The 18,339-nt window shown below is 44.4% G+C and overlaps 1 protein-coding gene across 1 annotated transcript; it reads left to right on the top strand.

The window, feature by feature from the left end:
• Positions 1 to 865: 865 nt before the first annotated feature.
• On the top strand, positions 866 to 6,983 carry LOC123046009 (DEAD-box ATP-dependent RNA helicase 13). The gene is made up of 15 exons (XM_044469278.1): positions 866 to 1,166; positions 1,252 to 1,584; positions 1,731 to 1,921; positions 2,355 to 2,549; positions 2,815 to 2,991; positions 3,537 to 3,925; positions 4,129 to 4,309; positions 4,769 to 4,891; positions 4,982 to 5,098; positions 5,340 to 5,444; positions 5,570 to 5,710; positions 5,852 to 5,917; positions 6,019 to 6,177; positions 6,313 to 6,394; positions 6,584 to 6,983. The coding sequence occupies exons 1-15, from the start codon at positions 971 to 973 to the stop codon at positions 6,634 to 6,636; spliced, it is 2,508 nt and encodes an 835-aa protein (XP_044325213.1). The 5' UTR covers positions 866 to 970; the 3' UTR covers positions 6,637 to 6,983.
• Positions 6,984 to 18,339: the final 11,356 nt, after the last annotated feature.

The raw sequence follows: 18,339 nt of genomic DNA, 5'->3' as shown, positions 1-18,339 counted from the left end.
GCTAACTAACTCCATTAGAATGCTATGCGTTGGCCTGTAGCCTAAGGAATATCTTCAACAACATGGTGATGTGCACGAAGGTCATTGTGCTACTGCATCAATCAAGAGGAGGTTGCGGGAGAGGGGGAAGGTATTCCCTTTTTCCCAACCAAAACATTGAAAGTGTGGATTGCATCCCTAATAATTCTAGTGAGAAACGTGCAAGGAGAGAGAAAAACATACAAACGAAACCGACGTACCATCACAACCGCAAACTCCCCTTTAATAGTAAAGATTTCATGCCCAGCTATCTTTAAGTTAACTAACTCCAACATAATGCTATGTGCCGGCCTAGGACCTAAGGAATATCTTCAACAACACGACGCACAGAGAAGTCACTGTGTTATTGCGTCCATCAAGAGAAAATTACAGGAGGGAGGGAAGGTGTGCCCTTTTTCTCAGCCGAAATATGTAAAGAGTGGATTGCATCCCTAATTGTTTTATGGGAGAGGTGCGAGGAGAGGAAAGAACATACAAACGATGTAACGATGAATGAAATGGACGTACCATCGCAACCGCAGACTCTTTTTTTTTTTTGAGAAAATCAGACTCCCCTAATAATAGTAGAGAAAAATGGATTTATACCGCTATAAAAAAAGGAAAACTAAACGGCGCATTTTTGTAGGGATTTTATAAACGGCGCGTTAAGCGCCGAATATGATTCGCTAGGGAAACGAGGGTAAACTTTTTTTTTCGAGAGAAGAAAACGAGGGTAAAACTGAAGCGTAAACTTTGCATAGGTACCCGAAGCCCAGTAGCCAAGTCGGCCCAACCCGTCGGTAGTCTGCCTAAAGGCCCAATGACAAGATTAGTCCAAACCAAAACCCAATCTCCAAAAAAAGAAGTCCAAACCAAAACCCTCCCCTCTTCCTCTCCTTCCGCCGTCGCCGCCAGCGCCAGCGCCTCCTCCTCCCGCCGCCCTCGGTCTCCGATGGCCGACGCACCGGAGCAGCCTACGCCAGACCCGCCCACACCGCCACAGGAGGCCATCCAAAGGCCTAAGAAAAATAAGAAAGGCCGCAGGAAGAAACCGAAGAAAGTCGCCGCCGCCACTGCCGCCCCCTCCTCCTCTGGCGCCACCATGGTCGAGGACCCCTTCCTCGTCCTCGCCGGCGGCAAGGAAGGAGGTAACGAGCTGACTTTCCAGCACTGAGCTCCACCTTGGTTTGATTTGTTTCTGTGGTTACTGACGTGGCTGGGGATTCGGCGCAGGGTTCCTGGAGCTGGAGGAGATCGACGGGGCCGACTTCGGGATCTTTGGGAGCGTCGTGGAAGACGTGGGAGCAAGTGAGAAGAAAGCGTGGAATGACCAGAAGAAGAAGAAGAAAAAGAAACGCAAGCGAGGGGATGCCAAGCGCTTGGACGGCAATGTGGGCGGCGATGGTGATGGTGATGGCGATTGTGCAGGCGATTCGGTAGCTGAGAGCGAGGAGGGTGAGAAGGGTGAGAAGAAAGGAAAGAGGAAGAAGAGGAACAAGAAGAAGAGGAAGGTGAAGGATAATGATTCAGAGAGCAAGGAGGACGTTGCTGATGACAATGTGGAAGGTGCTTAGCTTCTCATTTTCAGCTTGTGGTTTCGAATCATTTGCTTTTGTATCTCTTAGACTGTAGTTTTTGCATTCTTTGCTTTGTGCTTCTGTTAGTTGTGATTTGCCAAATTTATAGTTAATAATCCTGTTGTGTGCTTCCAGATATGCAAGATGACATTGCAAATATGGAACAAGACAACAAAGAGGAGGTGAAATTGGGTGAGGATGAACTTTATGCGTGGCTAGAGCTAAGATTGCATCCCCTTCTTATCAAGGCAATGCACAGGCTTGGGTTCAATGAGCCAACGCCTATACAGAAGGCTTGCATTCCTGCAGGGGCTCATCAAGGCAAGGTTTGTCAATGTTAACTCATAGGCCACTGGCCATTGGCTTTTTCTACATGAAAATGGTGACACTATTCTTTACTGAAAATATGGTATTGTTCCTATAATTGTTGCTTTCATAAAGTTGCCTAATGGATGTATTATTGTACTCCCTCCGTTCCTAAATATTTGTCTTTTTAAAGATTTCAAATTGACTAGCACATACGGATGTATATAGACATATTTTAGAGTGTAGATTCACTCATTTTGCTTTGTATGTAGTCATTTGTTGAAATCTCTAGAAAGACAAATATTTAGGAACGGAGGGAGTATTTAAATACTGATGGTGCTATTTTTCGTCCCTCTTAGTTAACTAATTATTAATTGAAGCTTTTTAAATTGCTCCAGATGAAACCTTAGGTCTTTTAACTATGCTCTTGTATAATTTTTCACACTGCAACAGGATGTTATTGGAGCAGCTGAGACAGGTTCTGGCAAGACACTTGCTTTTGGTCTCCCTATTTTGCAGCGCCTTCTTGAAGAACGAGAGAAGACCACAAGATTACATGTAGAAGATGAAAAAGCGGCGGAGGGAAGTTCTACAGGAGGCCCACTCAGAGCACTTATTTTGACACCCACCAGAGAACTTGCCAAACAGGTATAAGAATGACCTAACGTAGTGCAATTTACATTTGGCGTGGAAATTAATTGTTTGACGATGCTATAGCAGTATAGCTATAAATCTGCGCTCTCCATCCTATTGCCCTTGGCGCTTGATTGGGTTCAAATTTCCCTAGCTTATTCAGTTTGAATTCTGAATATCGTTGGTCCTGTAATTTCTTCTGTGCAAGCTGTCACCTATATTCGAATATGAGGTACCATGTGTCACCCACTCATTCACATGTTCTTATTCTTATTTACAGGTCTGTGATCATCTAAAAGAAGCAGCTAAGTTCTTAGGAATTCATGTTGTTCCTATTGTTGGTGGTTTATCCATGGAAAAGCAAGAACGACTTTTGAAAAAGAAACCTGAAATTGTTGTTGGAACTCCAGGAAGATTATGGGAGCTAATGTCATCAGGCAATCAGCACTTAGTTGAGGTTAGTATGTGAAAGTCTGAAAGCATAAGTCAAATTGTTAGCGTGCATTTTGGCATTTCAGTGTATCATCAACATGCACATCATTCATATCCCTTGGGTTGCAGTATAGGGAATAATTATTTAAATATTATCAGCAATCATAAGCTAATCTGAAATTGACTGTTTCGGAAGATTCCCATCTCTGGAAACTAAAAGAAAATGGCACACTTACTAGATTCACCTTTTTTCTGTTTGTACAAACTGCAAACAGAAAGACAGGCTGGCATCTTTAGTCTGGAGAATGCTGGTTTACCTCCTAAGATAAAAAAACTTCTATTTGATGGAGCCCAGTGATCTCTAGTTGAAGCTAACCTATATCTGATGGTTATTACTTCTATTTTCGACTTCTGGACAAATGAACCCAATAGTAAACTGAACTCATTTTATATTTCAGAAGAAGAGAGAATGAGTGTATACATTTGGCATATTCTACTTATTGCAGTTGTCATTTTGTGGTTATTTTATTTTGAAGACACGGTGCTAACTGTCACAATATTCTGTCTCAGCTTCATTCATTGTCATTCTTCGTGTTGGACGAGGCTGATAGAATGATAGAGCGGGGTCATTTTAAAGAAGTGCAATCTATCATTGAGATGCTTCCATTATCCAATAGTTCTGATGAGCAAACTGTAAAAGCCACGTCAAGCTGTGAAACTGTGGCAAATTTGCAAATAAAGAAGAGGCAAACCTTTGTCTTCTCAGCAACGCTTGCACTTTCAGCTAATTTTCGCAAGAAGTTGAAGCGTGGGCTTTCTACTTCAAAGACAGCGACGGCTGATGATCTTAGTTCTATTGAAGCACTTTCAAAGCAGGCTGGTATGAAACCTAATGCAGAAATAGTTGATTTGACAAATGCTTCGATCTTGCCTGAGAAACTTGAAGAATCATTCATCGAGTATGCCTTCTCTTCTTTTTGTACTTCTGTTATTATGGCCACTGTTTTCTTTGGCTTGTACTCCCGCCGTAAATAAATATGAGTGTTTATAGATTACTAAAGTAGTGATCTAAACGCTCTTATATTTCTTTACAGAGGGAGTACCTTTTTTATGAAAAATTTATAGACAGTTTGACCCTGAAAAATCATCGCTTGTTTTGCAGGTGTAGTGATGATGATAAGGATGCCAACCTTTATTATATACTGAGTGTTCATGGGCAAGGCCGCACGATAGTATTTTGCACATCGATTTCTGCACTGCGTCACATTTCTTCCTTATTACGCACTCTTGGAATAAATGTCTTGACAAATCATGCTCAAATGCAACAAAGGGCTCGCATGAAGGTGATTTTCTCCCATAAACTATACATGATATTTACATTTACATTTGCTAAGCTTTTGGAATTATAATTCAGTCTAGATTTATCCGTTATATACTTAAATGGTTATGGCCAGAATTCCTGTAACCCGCACAATCTGGTACACACATGAAAGTTATGCCTTTTATTCGCACATGCACTTTCATCTTTGGATGTTGCTAACAGTAATTAATGCACTAATGTTTGCCTGAAATTATCAGTTAATAACTGACTCTAGGATAAGAGGATGCTTTATTTTTCTTTTCAAGTTCTATGATGATGTATGATCTACCTTATGCACTGTAGTTTTTTTTTTGTTATTGCTTATTTTACATTGATCCGTATGACTGGTTATGTCCAAATAAAGTTGAGCACTTCTGATATATCCTTGTTCAGCTTTGCCTTCTGTAACATAAAGCGTTGAGGTTTTCCTGTGTTCATTCAGGCTGTGGATCGTTTCCGTGAAGGTGAGAACTCCGTTTTGGTCGCGACTGATGGTTTTGCAAGGGGCATGGACTTTGATAATGTTCGAACTGTTATCCATTATCAACTGCCACACTCAAGTGATGTAAGTGCACTGTTTATTTCTCAAACCTATACTTTTCTAGATATAGACCAAGCTAACTAGAGCTATTAAAATTCTTGTTTGTCCCCTTAGGTTTATATCCACAGGAGTGGAAGGACAGCGCGTAAATCATTGACTGGCTGCAGTATTGCATTAATCTCCCCTGCCGACAAAGCCAAGTTTTACTCTCTTTGCAAGTCATTTTCAAAGGTGATTTATTTCATGTGTATTCATACAATAAATATTACTGCATAGGCGGCATATTCAACCTCTTATGGCTTGTCATAACTGATCTTTTTGGCCACAGTTTCCGATATATTATTTCATAGCCTATTTTGCACCTGTTGCTGCAACTGCACTTCCATCGCTTTCAAGTCTCAACGTGGTGCATAATTTTACAATGCTTATTTCTCGGATTAAGCTGACTTTATGCATTGATTGAAAATCACAGGAGAACCTGCAGCAGTTTCCTGTTGATCAGGCCTACATGCCTGCAATAATGAATAGGCTCTCCCTTGCTCGGCAGATTGACAAGATATCAAGTAAAAATTCAAAGGCAAGGGGTTTGTTAGATTTTCAATCATATTCTCTGGTCATTTCTAACACGTATGGATTAACCACTGGCCTCTGATTAACATTAGGTTATGGTTGTCTACGCTCTGATTCTCCTCTGCTTTTCAGGAAAATGCTAACAAATCCTGGCTTCAGAGGAATGCTGAATCCATGGGTTTGATATTGGAGGCTAGTGACAGTGAGGAAGAACGTGTACGGGGCCACAAGCAACGAAAGGCGACTTCGGCACAACTCCAGAAACTTCAACAGGTTTGAATGATTAAGATGATTATATTAGGGCTATATAGCAAGGTTAAAATACCGATAAACTAAACTATTTGTAGGTGTTCATGATTTTTACAATGTTTACCTATCTGCCCGTATGTAAACATATTTTCGTTTGAATCACAGGATTTGAATGAACTCTTGCAACATCCCTTGCAGCCTAAGACATTCTCACGCCGCTATTTGGCTGGGGTTAGTTTTCTTTCATGGAGTAAATGTGGATTGATTATGTATCCTAACCTGACTAGCGTGTCTATTATGTGTTCACTGACTTGAACCATCAATTTGTTCAGGCTGGTATTTCACCATTGCTTCAAAAGCAACTAGAAGAGTTGTCCAAAAGGAATGTAAACAGTAATAGCAGTAATGACAATAATAAAGGATCGCGGTTTGTTATTATTGGCCAGGATCGTGTGGAACCATTGCAAGCTCTTCAAGATTCTGGGCAAGAGGTTAGGTTTCTATAGACTATTTACGGTATTCATAACCAGAATCAAGTTTGTATCGTGTGTATGTAGCTCATACATTAGTTGCCTTTTTTGTGTATGTAGTTAATATATTAGTTGCTTTTGATTTCATTCTGTCAGATTTGTGTGAACATGGACAAGCAAAAGGAGAAGAGAAGACTTGCTGAGAACTGGAGGCGAAAGAAACACGAAGAGAAGAAAAGTAAACTTTTATCATCGTTTTTCTTCTATTTCGCCTCACTTGCAGTCAGATGAATGTTGGATGTAACCTGTCTCTGATCACGTGTTTTACATTTCAAATATCCCCTTAACTATACTTACAAGGAAAAACAGTACAAACATTGTACAGACAGAGCACACCCACCTTATAAGTACCACCTTCTATTTTCAGGCACACGGGAACAAAAGAGAAAGGACAGGAGAAGTGCTAAAGAGAGGGACTGAATAATAAATGAAATACTGAAAGAGGAGCCATGTACTGTTTTGAGATTGTTTGTCTCGGGGGCTTGGGAAGGGTAAATGTGCCGGGCTACTTCATCATCAGGCCACTTCAGTTCCACGATTCCTTTCAAGAATGCATGCCTTCGCTGATGATTTTGACACGACAGATGATTGAAGAATATGTCAGTTGGAGGAAACGAGATCAAGGCCATGTATTCCGTGTTTTGCAGTTGAAAGTAAGTTAGAACTGAGCCCTAGCAGAGAATAAACGCCGTACAATTGACTCATCTCTGTAACATGTGTACGTTATCAGTTTATCTTTGAGTGCTGAAATTTTGTTGTTGTCCTGAGTGAGTTCACCCAGATGTTATGTGTTCACTGACTTCAACCATCAATTTATCCAGGCAGGTATTTCACCATTGCTTCAAAAGCAAGTACGTACGTAGAAGAGTTGACCGAAAGGGACGTAAACAGTAATAACGAGAATAAATGGTCTCGATTTGTTATTATTTGGCTAGAGGTACATGTGTCTTCACCAAATATTAGAGCGGGAGTACGCACTGTTCTGTACGAGCCTGACCGCTAGTGTCTACTTGGCAGTGTACAAAATCACAATCTTCTACTCCCTCCGTTCCTAAATATTTGTCTTTCTAGATATTTCAACAAGTGACTACATAGAAAGCAAAATGAGTGAATCTACTCTTTAAAATATGTTTATATACATCTGTATGTGATAGTCTATTTGAAATACTTAGAAAGACAAATATTTAGGAACAGAGCGACTCCAGCAGAGTTGCCATATGACGCTGAACCTAACGCTAAGAGCGACTCCAGCAGAGTTGCCATACGGCCCTGATCACCACAATAACTACTATTATGACGATTTTGACTCAAAATAACACTTTAGCAGAGTCCACATATACCTCCTCATTTTATGAAGCTCGCTCCAAAAACGAGCTCATATATAGCCTTCAAATATGGAGGATGTGGAGGCCCTGCTTGGAGCGTGCTCCATATCCAACTGCAAACGTAGGAGGGAAGTTTCGACTTCTTTCTCGTCGCACCACAGCTGGGTTTTGAAGTTGTCGGCCAGGTTCACGCACAAACAATCACCGGTGAACCATGGTGGATGGACGACCAACCACCTGCACATTAATGGTCTCTACCACCTTTTGATTCCCGAAGCTGTTCGGATGGCCACGGGGCTTCATCCCCAGCTATAAAATGCCCGGTGGCAAGGCGTCCTCATTACCAAAGTCCTAGCCGCCTCCTCCCCTCCCATCTCCTCCAACATCTGGGACAATGCCGTCGCGCAAGAACGTAGCCTATTGGCTCAATTTGGTGGCTGAGCGGAACCTCACGTCCTAGATGCCGCGCACCGACGCAAACTCTCACCGCGACGCACTAGTTGCGGCAGCCGCCGGATCCTCCTCCCACGACAGCAACATATCTGGCGGCGGCAGGGGATCCGACGCTTCAGGTGACACCGATGGCTCCACTAGTGGCTGATGCCGTAGGGCTTGCCCGCTTGTTCGGGTGAAGGAGGAGGAGGAGGATGTCCGCGTCTACATCGCTGGCCGCTCGTTCCAATTGAAGACGCTGTACATGTCAAGGCCAGCCGGACACGATGCCAGAGTTCAAGGATCCACTCGACACCGTGCTGTGGCTCTCCGCCCTCAAAGCTCACAACAAGGAGTACATCCGGTGACAGTTCCCAGCCGTAACCATCAACAAGGAGGAGGAGCGGCAACTAGCGGCTACCGCTCGTGTGTTAAACCCCTACGTCTTCCTAGACCATCCCTTGGAGGAGGAGGAGGAGGAGGAGGAGGAGAACGACAATGACTAGATGGCGCCGGCCACCGACTAGTGTAGGTAGTTCTAGATAGCCACATTGTATATTTTAAAATATTGTTCAACCCGCATTATATACTCCATTCATAAATATAAGTCTTTTTAGAGATTTCAATATGGACTACATACGAAGCAAAATGAGTGAATCTACGCTATAAATTATGTCTATATACATCCGTATGTAGTTTATAATGAAATTTCTAAAATAACTTGTATTTAGAAAGGGAGGGAGTAGTATAAAACAACACATTTTTGGAGAAGGCCAATTTGGCTCCCGGGCTCAGCTGCACCCGCGCCGACGAAAAAAATCAAAACAAATACTAGAAAAATTCTATTTTTTTGTGTGGTAGATAATTTGATGCGTGAGGTTCGCTGCAAAATTCAACTCGTTCGGACATTTGAGCATCTCTCGGCAAAAAAGACAAAATCAGGGTCTGTAAAAAAGTTTACTGTTCACGAACTGTTTTGACCCGATTTGTTTTTTTTTGCCGAGAGCTGCTCAAATGTCCAAATGAGTTACAATTTGCAGCGGCCCTCACACAATAAATTATCTACTACACAATTTTTTTTTGGATTTTTTGGAATTTGTTTAGTATTTGTTTTGAATTTTTTTTCTGAGCGGGAGCATCTGAGCCTTGGCTCAGATGCGGATTTTCGCACATTTTTGGCACTAAATATAGTTGTTATTAAGTTACCGTGCTTCAATTGCTCCTATGAAATTGAAGAAATGAGAAAGAAAACATATTTTTCTTACGGGACATCCAATTCGACTTCAGATAAGGAAACAGGCTCGACATCCAATCCGACTTCCGAATTCCGATAGACAACTGTATTCCTTTCCCGACTCTCACAAGAGACAGCAGCGGCAGGGGCCTCTGACTATATTAGCATCGACATTGCCTCTCTCAATCTCTCGTCCCGGTAATCAGAACTTGATCGTAGCCCTTTCCTTGGTTCTCGCCGCGAATCCACAGAGCACGAGCGAAACAAACGTGCGCGGCGATGGGGGCTTCGGCATTCGACGAGCAGAAGGACGCGGCGACATCTGCCAGTGACGAAGCCTTTACGAGGCCCAGCCCCAGCAGCTTCGCCTTCTTCGCGGACAAGCTCCGAGGCGACCTTGACAAGATGGCGGCGGACGTGACCGACAAGGACGTCCTGGATGCCCTCGCGGAGCTCAGCGAGGCCGTCGGCAAGATGGCAACAACGGCGGCCGGGGCCGGCGAGCACGTCTTGTACCACTTGAACTCTGTAGCCACGGGTGAGCTCACCCGCGAGATCGACCAGACCATCGAGTTGATCGCAGCGGCGGCCGCGGCAGGCGAAGCAGACTGGGTGATGGGCACCACGCAGTTGCTCATGCAGAGCACCGAGGACATCACCCGCCACCTCACGGAGGCCATCGAGAAAGAGAAAGCAGCGCCGGGCGCCGGCGGGGTTGAACTTGAAGAACAGGCCATGGACGGCGATGCTTCATTGCACCAAGAGATGTACGAGGAGGAGGAGGAGGCCTTCTTGGACGAACTGGACTACTGCGACATGGTCTTGGATGTTGACGAGGCCTTGGATGATTTGCGCCTGGAAGCGGCCGGCTGCAGCGGTGGCCGTCCACCAACGACAGGGTTTCTTGGACGCTATGAATTTTTCACACTGCAAGATTTCTTGAAATTGGTTGATTGATCGATGACGCTTTGTAAGAGATGCATATTGGATCTGCTGCAGCTTACGGAAGCCGTGGAAGAGATGTAGCAGTAGGCTAGCTATATACTTTCTCTGTTCCTAAATGTAAGTCTTTTTAGAGATTTCACTACAAACTACACACGGATGTATATAGACATACTTTAGAGTGTAGGTTCATTCATTTTGCTCTGTATGTAGTCCATAGTGAAATCTCTAAAAAGACTTATATTTAGGAACGGAGGGAGTAGTAGCAGAGGTTCCCCATGCACGTCCATGTAAGGGCGAGATCGGACAAACTACTCATCTAAAAGAGCTTCTACTTAAGCTCGACGACCAAATTGAGTGCATGCAATGGTGCATATTTCTTCTTGCTATATATACTAGACTAGATGCCCCATCCTTCTTGGGGAATTAGTTGTCATATATTTCAATAAGATTGGAACAAAAATATTTGTGTTAATAATATGAGAACAATTTTTTTGCGAGGATATAAGGACAAATAATTGATAAAATTTACTGTATGTGATTATTATATAGGAGTAGCTATAAAATACTTATTAAACACAAATAGCATAATAGTTTTCTCGATTGTATGTTGAGGTACATTTTCTCCCATACATTGTTGCATGTTGAGATGACATGTTTACAAGTTGAGAAAAAATAGCAAGGATTGCCTATTTAATTATATAGGATATATTTATTAGGAAGTGCGGCCTTTGTTCTCAACTCTCTGTAGGATCAGACAAGATGACCCCTTCTCTCCTTGTTCTTCAACATGGTTGTGGATGGCCTTGCGGCCATCCTGGAATCCCCATTAGTGACTCTCGACTATCTGTTTTGGATCTCAGTCCATATGTGACCAAGACCTAACATAGACTCGAGCCTTGGCAAGACAGGTGGCTGCGGCACTGACGGTGTTGATAAACTCATACCCGTCAAGCCTCCTCATGTTCATCATGAGCTTCTATCGTCTGCATGAAACCCTTCATTACGAGATTGCGAAGTTCCAATCCAAATTCTTCTGGGCCGGCGACAGAGTCAAGCAAAACATCACATGGTACGCTGGACCGACATATGGAAACCTAAGGACCAGGATGGTCTTGGGACCATGTCCTCCAAGCGGGTGAATATTGTGCTTCTGGCCAAGTGGTTATAGCACATAGCGAATAATGAGGGCGATATTTGGCTAGATATTATCCGCGCCAAATATCTTAGGGGTCAACCTCTCGCATTCTGTTAACGCTCGGGTGGATCCAAATTTTGGCAATCCTTAACCCCGCTCCTCCCGGTACTTCGCATTGGAACTTCGATCTCTGTTGGGTCTGGGACTCTGGGTCGTCGACGTTATTTTGGTTTGATCCTTGGGCGCGTGACCATCTTTTAGCTGCTCGGTTCCCAAAACTATTTTCCTTTTGTGCCCTTTCGCACATTTATGTTTGGGTTGCCCTTATTCATCTAGAGAGCCTCACCTTTCGTCGTACCTTTGCCTCCCGGAACAGGGGGCTTGGGACGATCTTTTTGGCCTGTGGCTCTCCACACTCCTAGCCTTGAACCCGATCCGCTTGTGTGGCATCCCGAGAACAACAACCGGTTCTCCACCAGGTCGATCTACCATGCAATTCTTGCGGTTCTAGGCACGGAGCCTCTCTCATATCTGGTCTGTTAGGCTACCTCTAAAAATTTGCATCTTCCTTGGGCAATGGATTCATGACAGAGTACCTTCAGGGGTGGAAGTGTTCAAACGCAATGGACCTAGGGATGGGAAATGCTCCTTGTGCGAGTGTGGCGAGGACTCTAACCACATATTCTTCTTCTGCGTCACAGTGCAGTTCTTATGGAGTAGTTTCAGGGAGGTAGTTGATGGCGGATGGTGCCACTCGAACTTCTCGAACTTCTTTGAGGAATTGCACGACTCCACGGTGGGCTCCCTCCACATTAGGTGGTTGGGAATAGGAGTTCTTGCTTGGACGCTTTGGACAATTCACAACAAGCTTGTTATTGAGCGTTCCCCTTGGTGACGCCCACTCATGCTATTTATAAATTATGAGGATTTATGCAGCTGTGGAAGCCGCTTACCTGTGGGCTAGACCTCGACGCCATCAATGTTCTCACCTTAGGATTCAACTTTGGCTCTTCACTCATGCCACCGTTCCCTCTGCCAGCACCTCAGTCAGACTAGCTTCTCGACCATTATTGATTGTCCTGCATGTTGTTTTTTCTTCTTTCAGGGCTTGATGAGTTGATGCCTTCGGCATAACCCTCTCATTGTTTCTTCCCCCATACGGTGGGTGCCCTTATTTTTCATCTTTTCACTGAACTTGCTACTCTGTATTGGTCGTTGTACCTTGTTTGTGTTAGAAATATGCCCTAGAGGCAATAATAAAAGCATTATTATTATATTTCCTTGTTCATGATAATTGTCTTTATTCATGCTATAATTGTGTTATCCGGAAATCGTAATACATGTGTGAATAACAGACACCGACATGTCCCTAGTGAGCCTCTAGTTGACTAGCTCGTTGATCAACAGATAGTCATGGTTTCCTGACTATGGACACTGGATGTCATTGATAACGAGATCACATCATTAGGAGAATGATGTGATGGACAAGACCCAATCCTAAACATAGCACAAGATCGTATAGTTCGTTTGCTAGAGTTTTCCAATGTCAAGTATCTTTTCCTTAGACCATGAGATCGTGTAACTCCCGGATACCGTAGGAGTGCTTTGGGTATGCCAAACGTCACAACGTAACTGGGTGACTATAAAGGTAGACTACGGGTATCTCCGAAAGTGTCTGTTGGGTGACATGGATCAAGACTGGGATTTGTCACTCCGTGTGACGGAGAGGTATCACTGGGCCCACTCGGTAATGCATCATCATAATGAGCTCAGAGTGACCAAGTGTCTGGTCACGGGATCATGCATTACGGTACGAGTAAAGTGACTTGCCGGTAACAAGATTGAACGAGGTATTGGGATACCGACAATCGAATCTCGGGCAAGTAACATATCGATAGACAAAGGGAATAGCGTACGGGGTTGATAGAATCCTCGACATCGTGGTTCATCCGATGAGATCATCATGGAGCATGTGGGAGCCAACATGGGTATCCAGATCCCGCTGTTGGTTATTGACCGGAGAGTCGTCTCGGTCATGTCTGCTTGCCTCCCGAACCCGTAGGGTCTACACACTTAAGGTTCAGTTACGCTAGGGTTGTAGGGATATGTATATGCAGTAACCCGAATGTTGTTCGGAGTCCCGGATGAGATCCCGGACGTCACGAGGAGTTCCGGAATGGTCCGGAGGTAAAGATTTATATATGGGAAGTCCTGTTTCGGGCATCGGGACAAGTTTCGGGGTTATCGGTATTGTACCGGGACCACCGGAAGGGTCCCGGGGGTCCACCGGGTGGGTCCACCTGTCCCGGGGGGCCACATGGGTTGTAAGGGGGTGCGCCTTGGCCTAATGGGCCAAGGGCACCAGCCCCACATAGGCCCATGCGCCTAGGGTTTGAAAGGAGAAGAGTCCTAGGAGGGGAAGGCACCTCCTAGGTGCCTTGGGGGGGAGGGAAACCCCCCTTGGCCGCCGCACCCCCTAGGAGATTGGATCTCCTAGGGCCGGCCACCTCCCCTTGGCCCTCCTATATATAGTGGGGGGAGAGGAGGGACTTCATACCTGAACGCCTTGGCCTTTGGTTGCCTCCTTCTCCCTCCCCAACACCTCCTCCACCTCCATAGTGCTTAGCGAAGCTCTGCCGGAGTACTGCAGCTCCATCAACACCACGCCGTCGTGCTGCTGCTGGTGCCATCTCCCTCAACCTCTCCTCCCTCCCTTGCTGGATCAAGAAGGAGGAGACGTGGCTGTTCCGTACGTGTGTTGAACGCGGAGGTGCCGTCCGTTCGGCGCTGGTCATCGGTGATTTGGATCACGTCGAGTACGACTACATCATCACCGTTATTTTGAACGCTTCCGCTCGCGATCTACAAAGGTATGTAGATGCATCTAATCACTCGTTGCTAGATGAACTCCTAGATGATCTTGGTGAAACGAGTAGGAAATTTTTTGTTTTCTGCAACGTTCCCCAACAGTGGCATCATGAGCTAGGTCTATGCGTAGTTCTTCTTGCGCGAGTAGAACACAATTTGTTATGGGCGTAGATTTGTCAACTTTCTTGCCGTTACTAGTCCTTTCTTGCTTCAGCGGTAGTGGGATGAAGCGGCCCGGACCAACCTTACACGTACGCTTACGTGAGACCGGTTCCACCGACTAACATGCACTAGTTGCATAAGGTGGTTGGCGGGTGTCTGTCTCTCCTACTTTAGTTGGAGCGGAATCGATGAACAGGGTCCTTATGAAGGGTAAATAGAAGTTGACAAATCACGTTGTGGCTTTAACGTAGGTAAGAAAACGTTCTTGCTAGAACCCTAATTCAGCCACGTAAAACTTGCAACAACAATTAGAGGACGTCTAACTTGTTTTTGCAGCAAGTGGTTTGTGATATGATATGGCCAAAGTTGCGATGAATGATGAATGATCTATATGTGATGTATGAGATGTTCATGCTATTGTAATAGGATTCACGACTTGCATGTCGATGAGTATGACAACCGGCAGGAGCCATAGGAGTTGTCTTTATTCTTTTAATGACCTGCGTGTCATCGAGAAACGCCATGTAAATTACTTTACTTTATTGCTAAACGCGTTAGCCATAGTAGTAGAAGTAATAGTTGGCGAGCAACTTCATGGAGACACGATGATGGAGATCATGATGATGGAGATCATGGTGTCAAGCCGGTGACAAGATGATCATGGAGCCCCAAGATGGAGATCAAAGGAGCTATGTGATATTGGCCATATCATGTCACGTTTATTATTTGATTGCATGTGATGTTTATCATGTTTTGCATCTTGTTTACTTAGAACGACGGTAGTAAATAAGATGATCCCTCACAATAAATTCAAGAAGTGTTCCCCCTAACTGTGCACCGTTGCGACAGTTCGCTGTTTCAAAACACCACGTGATGATCGGGTGTTTTATTCAGACGTTCACATACAACGGGTGTAAGACAGATTTACACATGCAAACACTTAGGTTGACTTGACGAGCCTAGCATGTACAGACATGGCCTCGGAACACAGAAGACCGAAAGGTCGAGCATGAGTCGTATAGAAGATACGATCAACATGAAGATGTTCACCGATGTTGACTAGTCCGTCTCACGTGATGATCGGACACGGTCTAGTTTAACTCGGATCATGTAATACTTAGATGACTAGAGGGATGTCTAATCTAAGTGGGAGTTCACTAATAATTTGATTAGTTGAACTTAATTATCATGAACTTAGTCTAAAATCTTTGCAATATGTCTTGTAGATCAAATGGCCAACGTAGTCCTCAACTTCAACGCGTTCCTAGAGAAAACTAAGCTGAAAGACGATGGCAGCAACTATACGGACTGGGTCCGGAACCTGAGGATCATCCTCATAGCTGCCAAGAAAGATTATGTCCTACAAGCACCGCTTGGTGACGCACCCGTTCTCCCTGCAGAACAAGATGTTATGAACGCTTGGCAGGCACGTTTCGATGACTACTCCCTCGTTCAGTGCGGCATGCTTTACAGCCTAGAGCCGGGGCTCCAAAAGCGTTTTGAGAGACATGGAGCATATGAGATGTTCGAAGAGCTGAAAATGGTTTTCCAAGCTCATGCCCGGGTCGAGAGATATGAAGTCTCTGACAAATTCTTCAGCTGTAAGATGGAGGAAAACAGTTCTGTCAGTGAGCACATACTCACTATGTCTGGGTTGCATAACCGCTTGACTCAGCTGGGAGTTAATCTCCCGAATGATGCGGTCATTGACAGAATCCTCCAGTCGCTTCCACCAAGCTACAAGAGCTTTGTGATGAACTTCAATATGCAGGGGATGGAAAAGACCATTCCTGAAGTATTTGCTATGCTGAAATCAGCAGAGGTAGAAGTCAGGAAGGAACATCAAGTGTTGATGGTCAATAAAACCACTAAGTTCAAGAAAGGCAAGGGTAAAAAGAACTTCAAGAAGGACGGCAAGGAGGTTGCCGCGCCCGGCAAGCAAGCTGCCGGGAAGAAGCCAAAGAATGGACCCAAGCCCGAGACTGAGTGCTTTTATTGCAAGGGAAGCGGTCACTGGAAGCGGAACTGCCCTAAGTACTTAGCGGATAAGAAGGCCGGCAAAACAAAAGGTATATGTGATATACATGTAATTGATGTGTACCTTACTAGTGCCCGTAGTGGCTCCTGGGTATTTGATACCGGTGCAGTTGCTCACATTTGTAACTCAAAGCAAGGGCTGCGGAATAAGCGGAAACTGGCAAAGGACGAGGTGACGATGCGCGTCGGGAATGGTTCCAAGGTCAATGTGATCGCCGTCGGCACGCTACCTCTGCATCTCCCTTCGGGATTAGTTTTAAACCTTAATAATTGTTATTTAGTGCCAGCTTTGAGCATGAACATTGTATCGGGATCTCGTTTAAATCGAGATGGCTACTCTTTTAAATCTGAGAATAATGGTTGTTCCATTTTTATGAGAGATATGTTTTATGGTCATGCTCCTATGGTGAATGGTTTATTCTTTATGAATCTCGAACGTGATGCTACACATGTTCATAATGTGAGTACCAAAAGAAGTAAGGTTAATAATGATAGTCCCACATACTTGTGGCACTGCCGCCTTGGTCACATAGGTGTCAAACGCATGAAGAAGCTCCATGCTGATGGACTTTTAGAGTCTCTTGATTATGAATCATTTGACACGTGCGAACCATGCCTTATGGGTAAAATGACCAAGACTCCGTTCTCAGGAACAATGGAGCGAGCAACCGACTTATTGGAAATCATACATACCGATGTGTGCGGTCCAATGAGTGTTGAGGCTCGCGGTGGCTATCGTTATGTTCTCACTCTCACTGATGATTTAAGTAGGTATGGGTATATCTACTTAATGAAACACAAGTCTGAAACCTTTGAAAAGTTCAAGGAATTTCAGAGTGAGGTTGAAAATCAACGTGACAGGAAAATCAAGTTTCTACGATCAGATCGTGGAGGAGAATACTTGAGTCACGAGTTTGGGGCACACTTAAGAAAATGTGGAATAGTTTCACAATTCACGCCGCCTGGAACACCTCAGCGTAATGGTGTGTCCGAACGTCGTAATCGCACTCTGTTAGATATGGTGCGATCTATGATGTCTCTTACCGATTTACCGCTTTCTTTTTGGGGCTATGCTTTAGAGACTGCCGCATTCACTTTAAATAGGGCTCCGTTGAAATCCGTTGAGACGACACCGTATGAATTATGGTTTGGGAAGAAACCTAAGCTGTCGTTTCTAAAAGTTTGGGGATGCGATGCTTATGTCAAGAAACTTCAACCTGAAAAGCTCGAACCCAAATCGGAAAAATGCGTCTTCATAGGGTACCCAAAAGAAACTATTGGGTACACCTTCTACCTCAGATCCGAAGGCAAGATCTTTGTTGCCAAGAATGGGTCCTTTCTGGAGAAAGAGTTTCTCTCGAAAGAAGTAAGTGGGAGGAAAGTAGAGCTTGATGAAGTATTGCCTCTTGAACCGGAAAATGGCGCAACTCAAGAAAATGTTCCTGAGGTGCCAGCACCGACTAGAGAGGAAGTTAATGATAATGATCAAGATACTTCTGATCAAGCTCCTCTTGAAATTCGAAGGTCCACAAGGACACGTTCCGCACCAGAGTGGTACGGCAACCCTGTCTTGGAAATCATGTTGTTGGACAACGGTGAACCTTCGAACTATGAAGAAGCGATGGCGGGACCGGATTCCGACAAATGGCTAGAAGCCATGAAATCCGAGATAGGATCCATGTATGAAAACGAAGTATGGACTTTGACTGACTTGCCCGTTGAACGGCGAGCCATAGAAAATAAATGGATCTTTAAGAAGAAGACAGACGCGGATGGTAATGTGACCATCTATAAAGCTCGGCTTGTCGCTAAGGGTTATCGACAAGTTCAAGGGGTTGACTACGATGAGACTTTCTCACCGGTAGCGAAGCTGAAGTCCGTCCGAATCATGTTAGCAATTGCCGCATTCTATGATTACGAAATATGGCAAATGGACGTCAAAACGGCATTCCTTAATGGTTTTCTTAAGGAAGAATTGTATATGA

The sequence above is a fragment of the Triticum aestivum genome, chromosome 2B (genome assembly GCF_018294505.1).
Source record: "Triticum aestivum cultivar Chinese Spring chromosome 2B, IWGSC CS RefSeq v2.1, whole genome shotgun sequence".
Classification (NCBI taxonomy): Eukaryota; Viridiplantae; Streptophyta; class Magnoliopsida; order Poales; family Poaceae; genus Triticum; species Triticum aestivum.
Note: the sequence above shows the minus strand (reverse complement) of the source record. Positions and strands in the feature narration are given on the sequence as shown.

Coding starts and splice junctions, on each gene's coding strand:
- LOC123046009 (XM_044469278.1), top strand. CDS start 971: ATGGCCGACGCACCGGAGCAGCCTACGCCAGACCCGCCCACACCGCCA. Junction 4,310..4,768: donor AACAAAGGGCTCGCATGAAG/GTGATTTTCTCC, acceptor GTGTTCATTCAG/GCTGTGGATCGTTTCCGTGA. Junction 6,395..6,583: donor GAAACACGAAGAGAAGAAAA/GTAAACTTTTAT, acceptor TTCTATTTTCAG/GCACACGGGAACAAAAGAGA.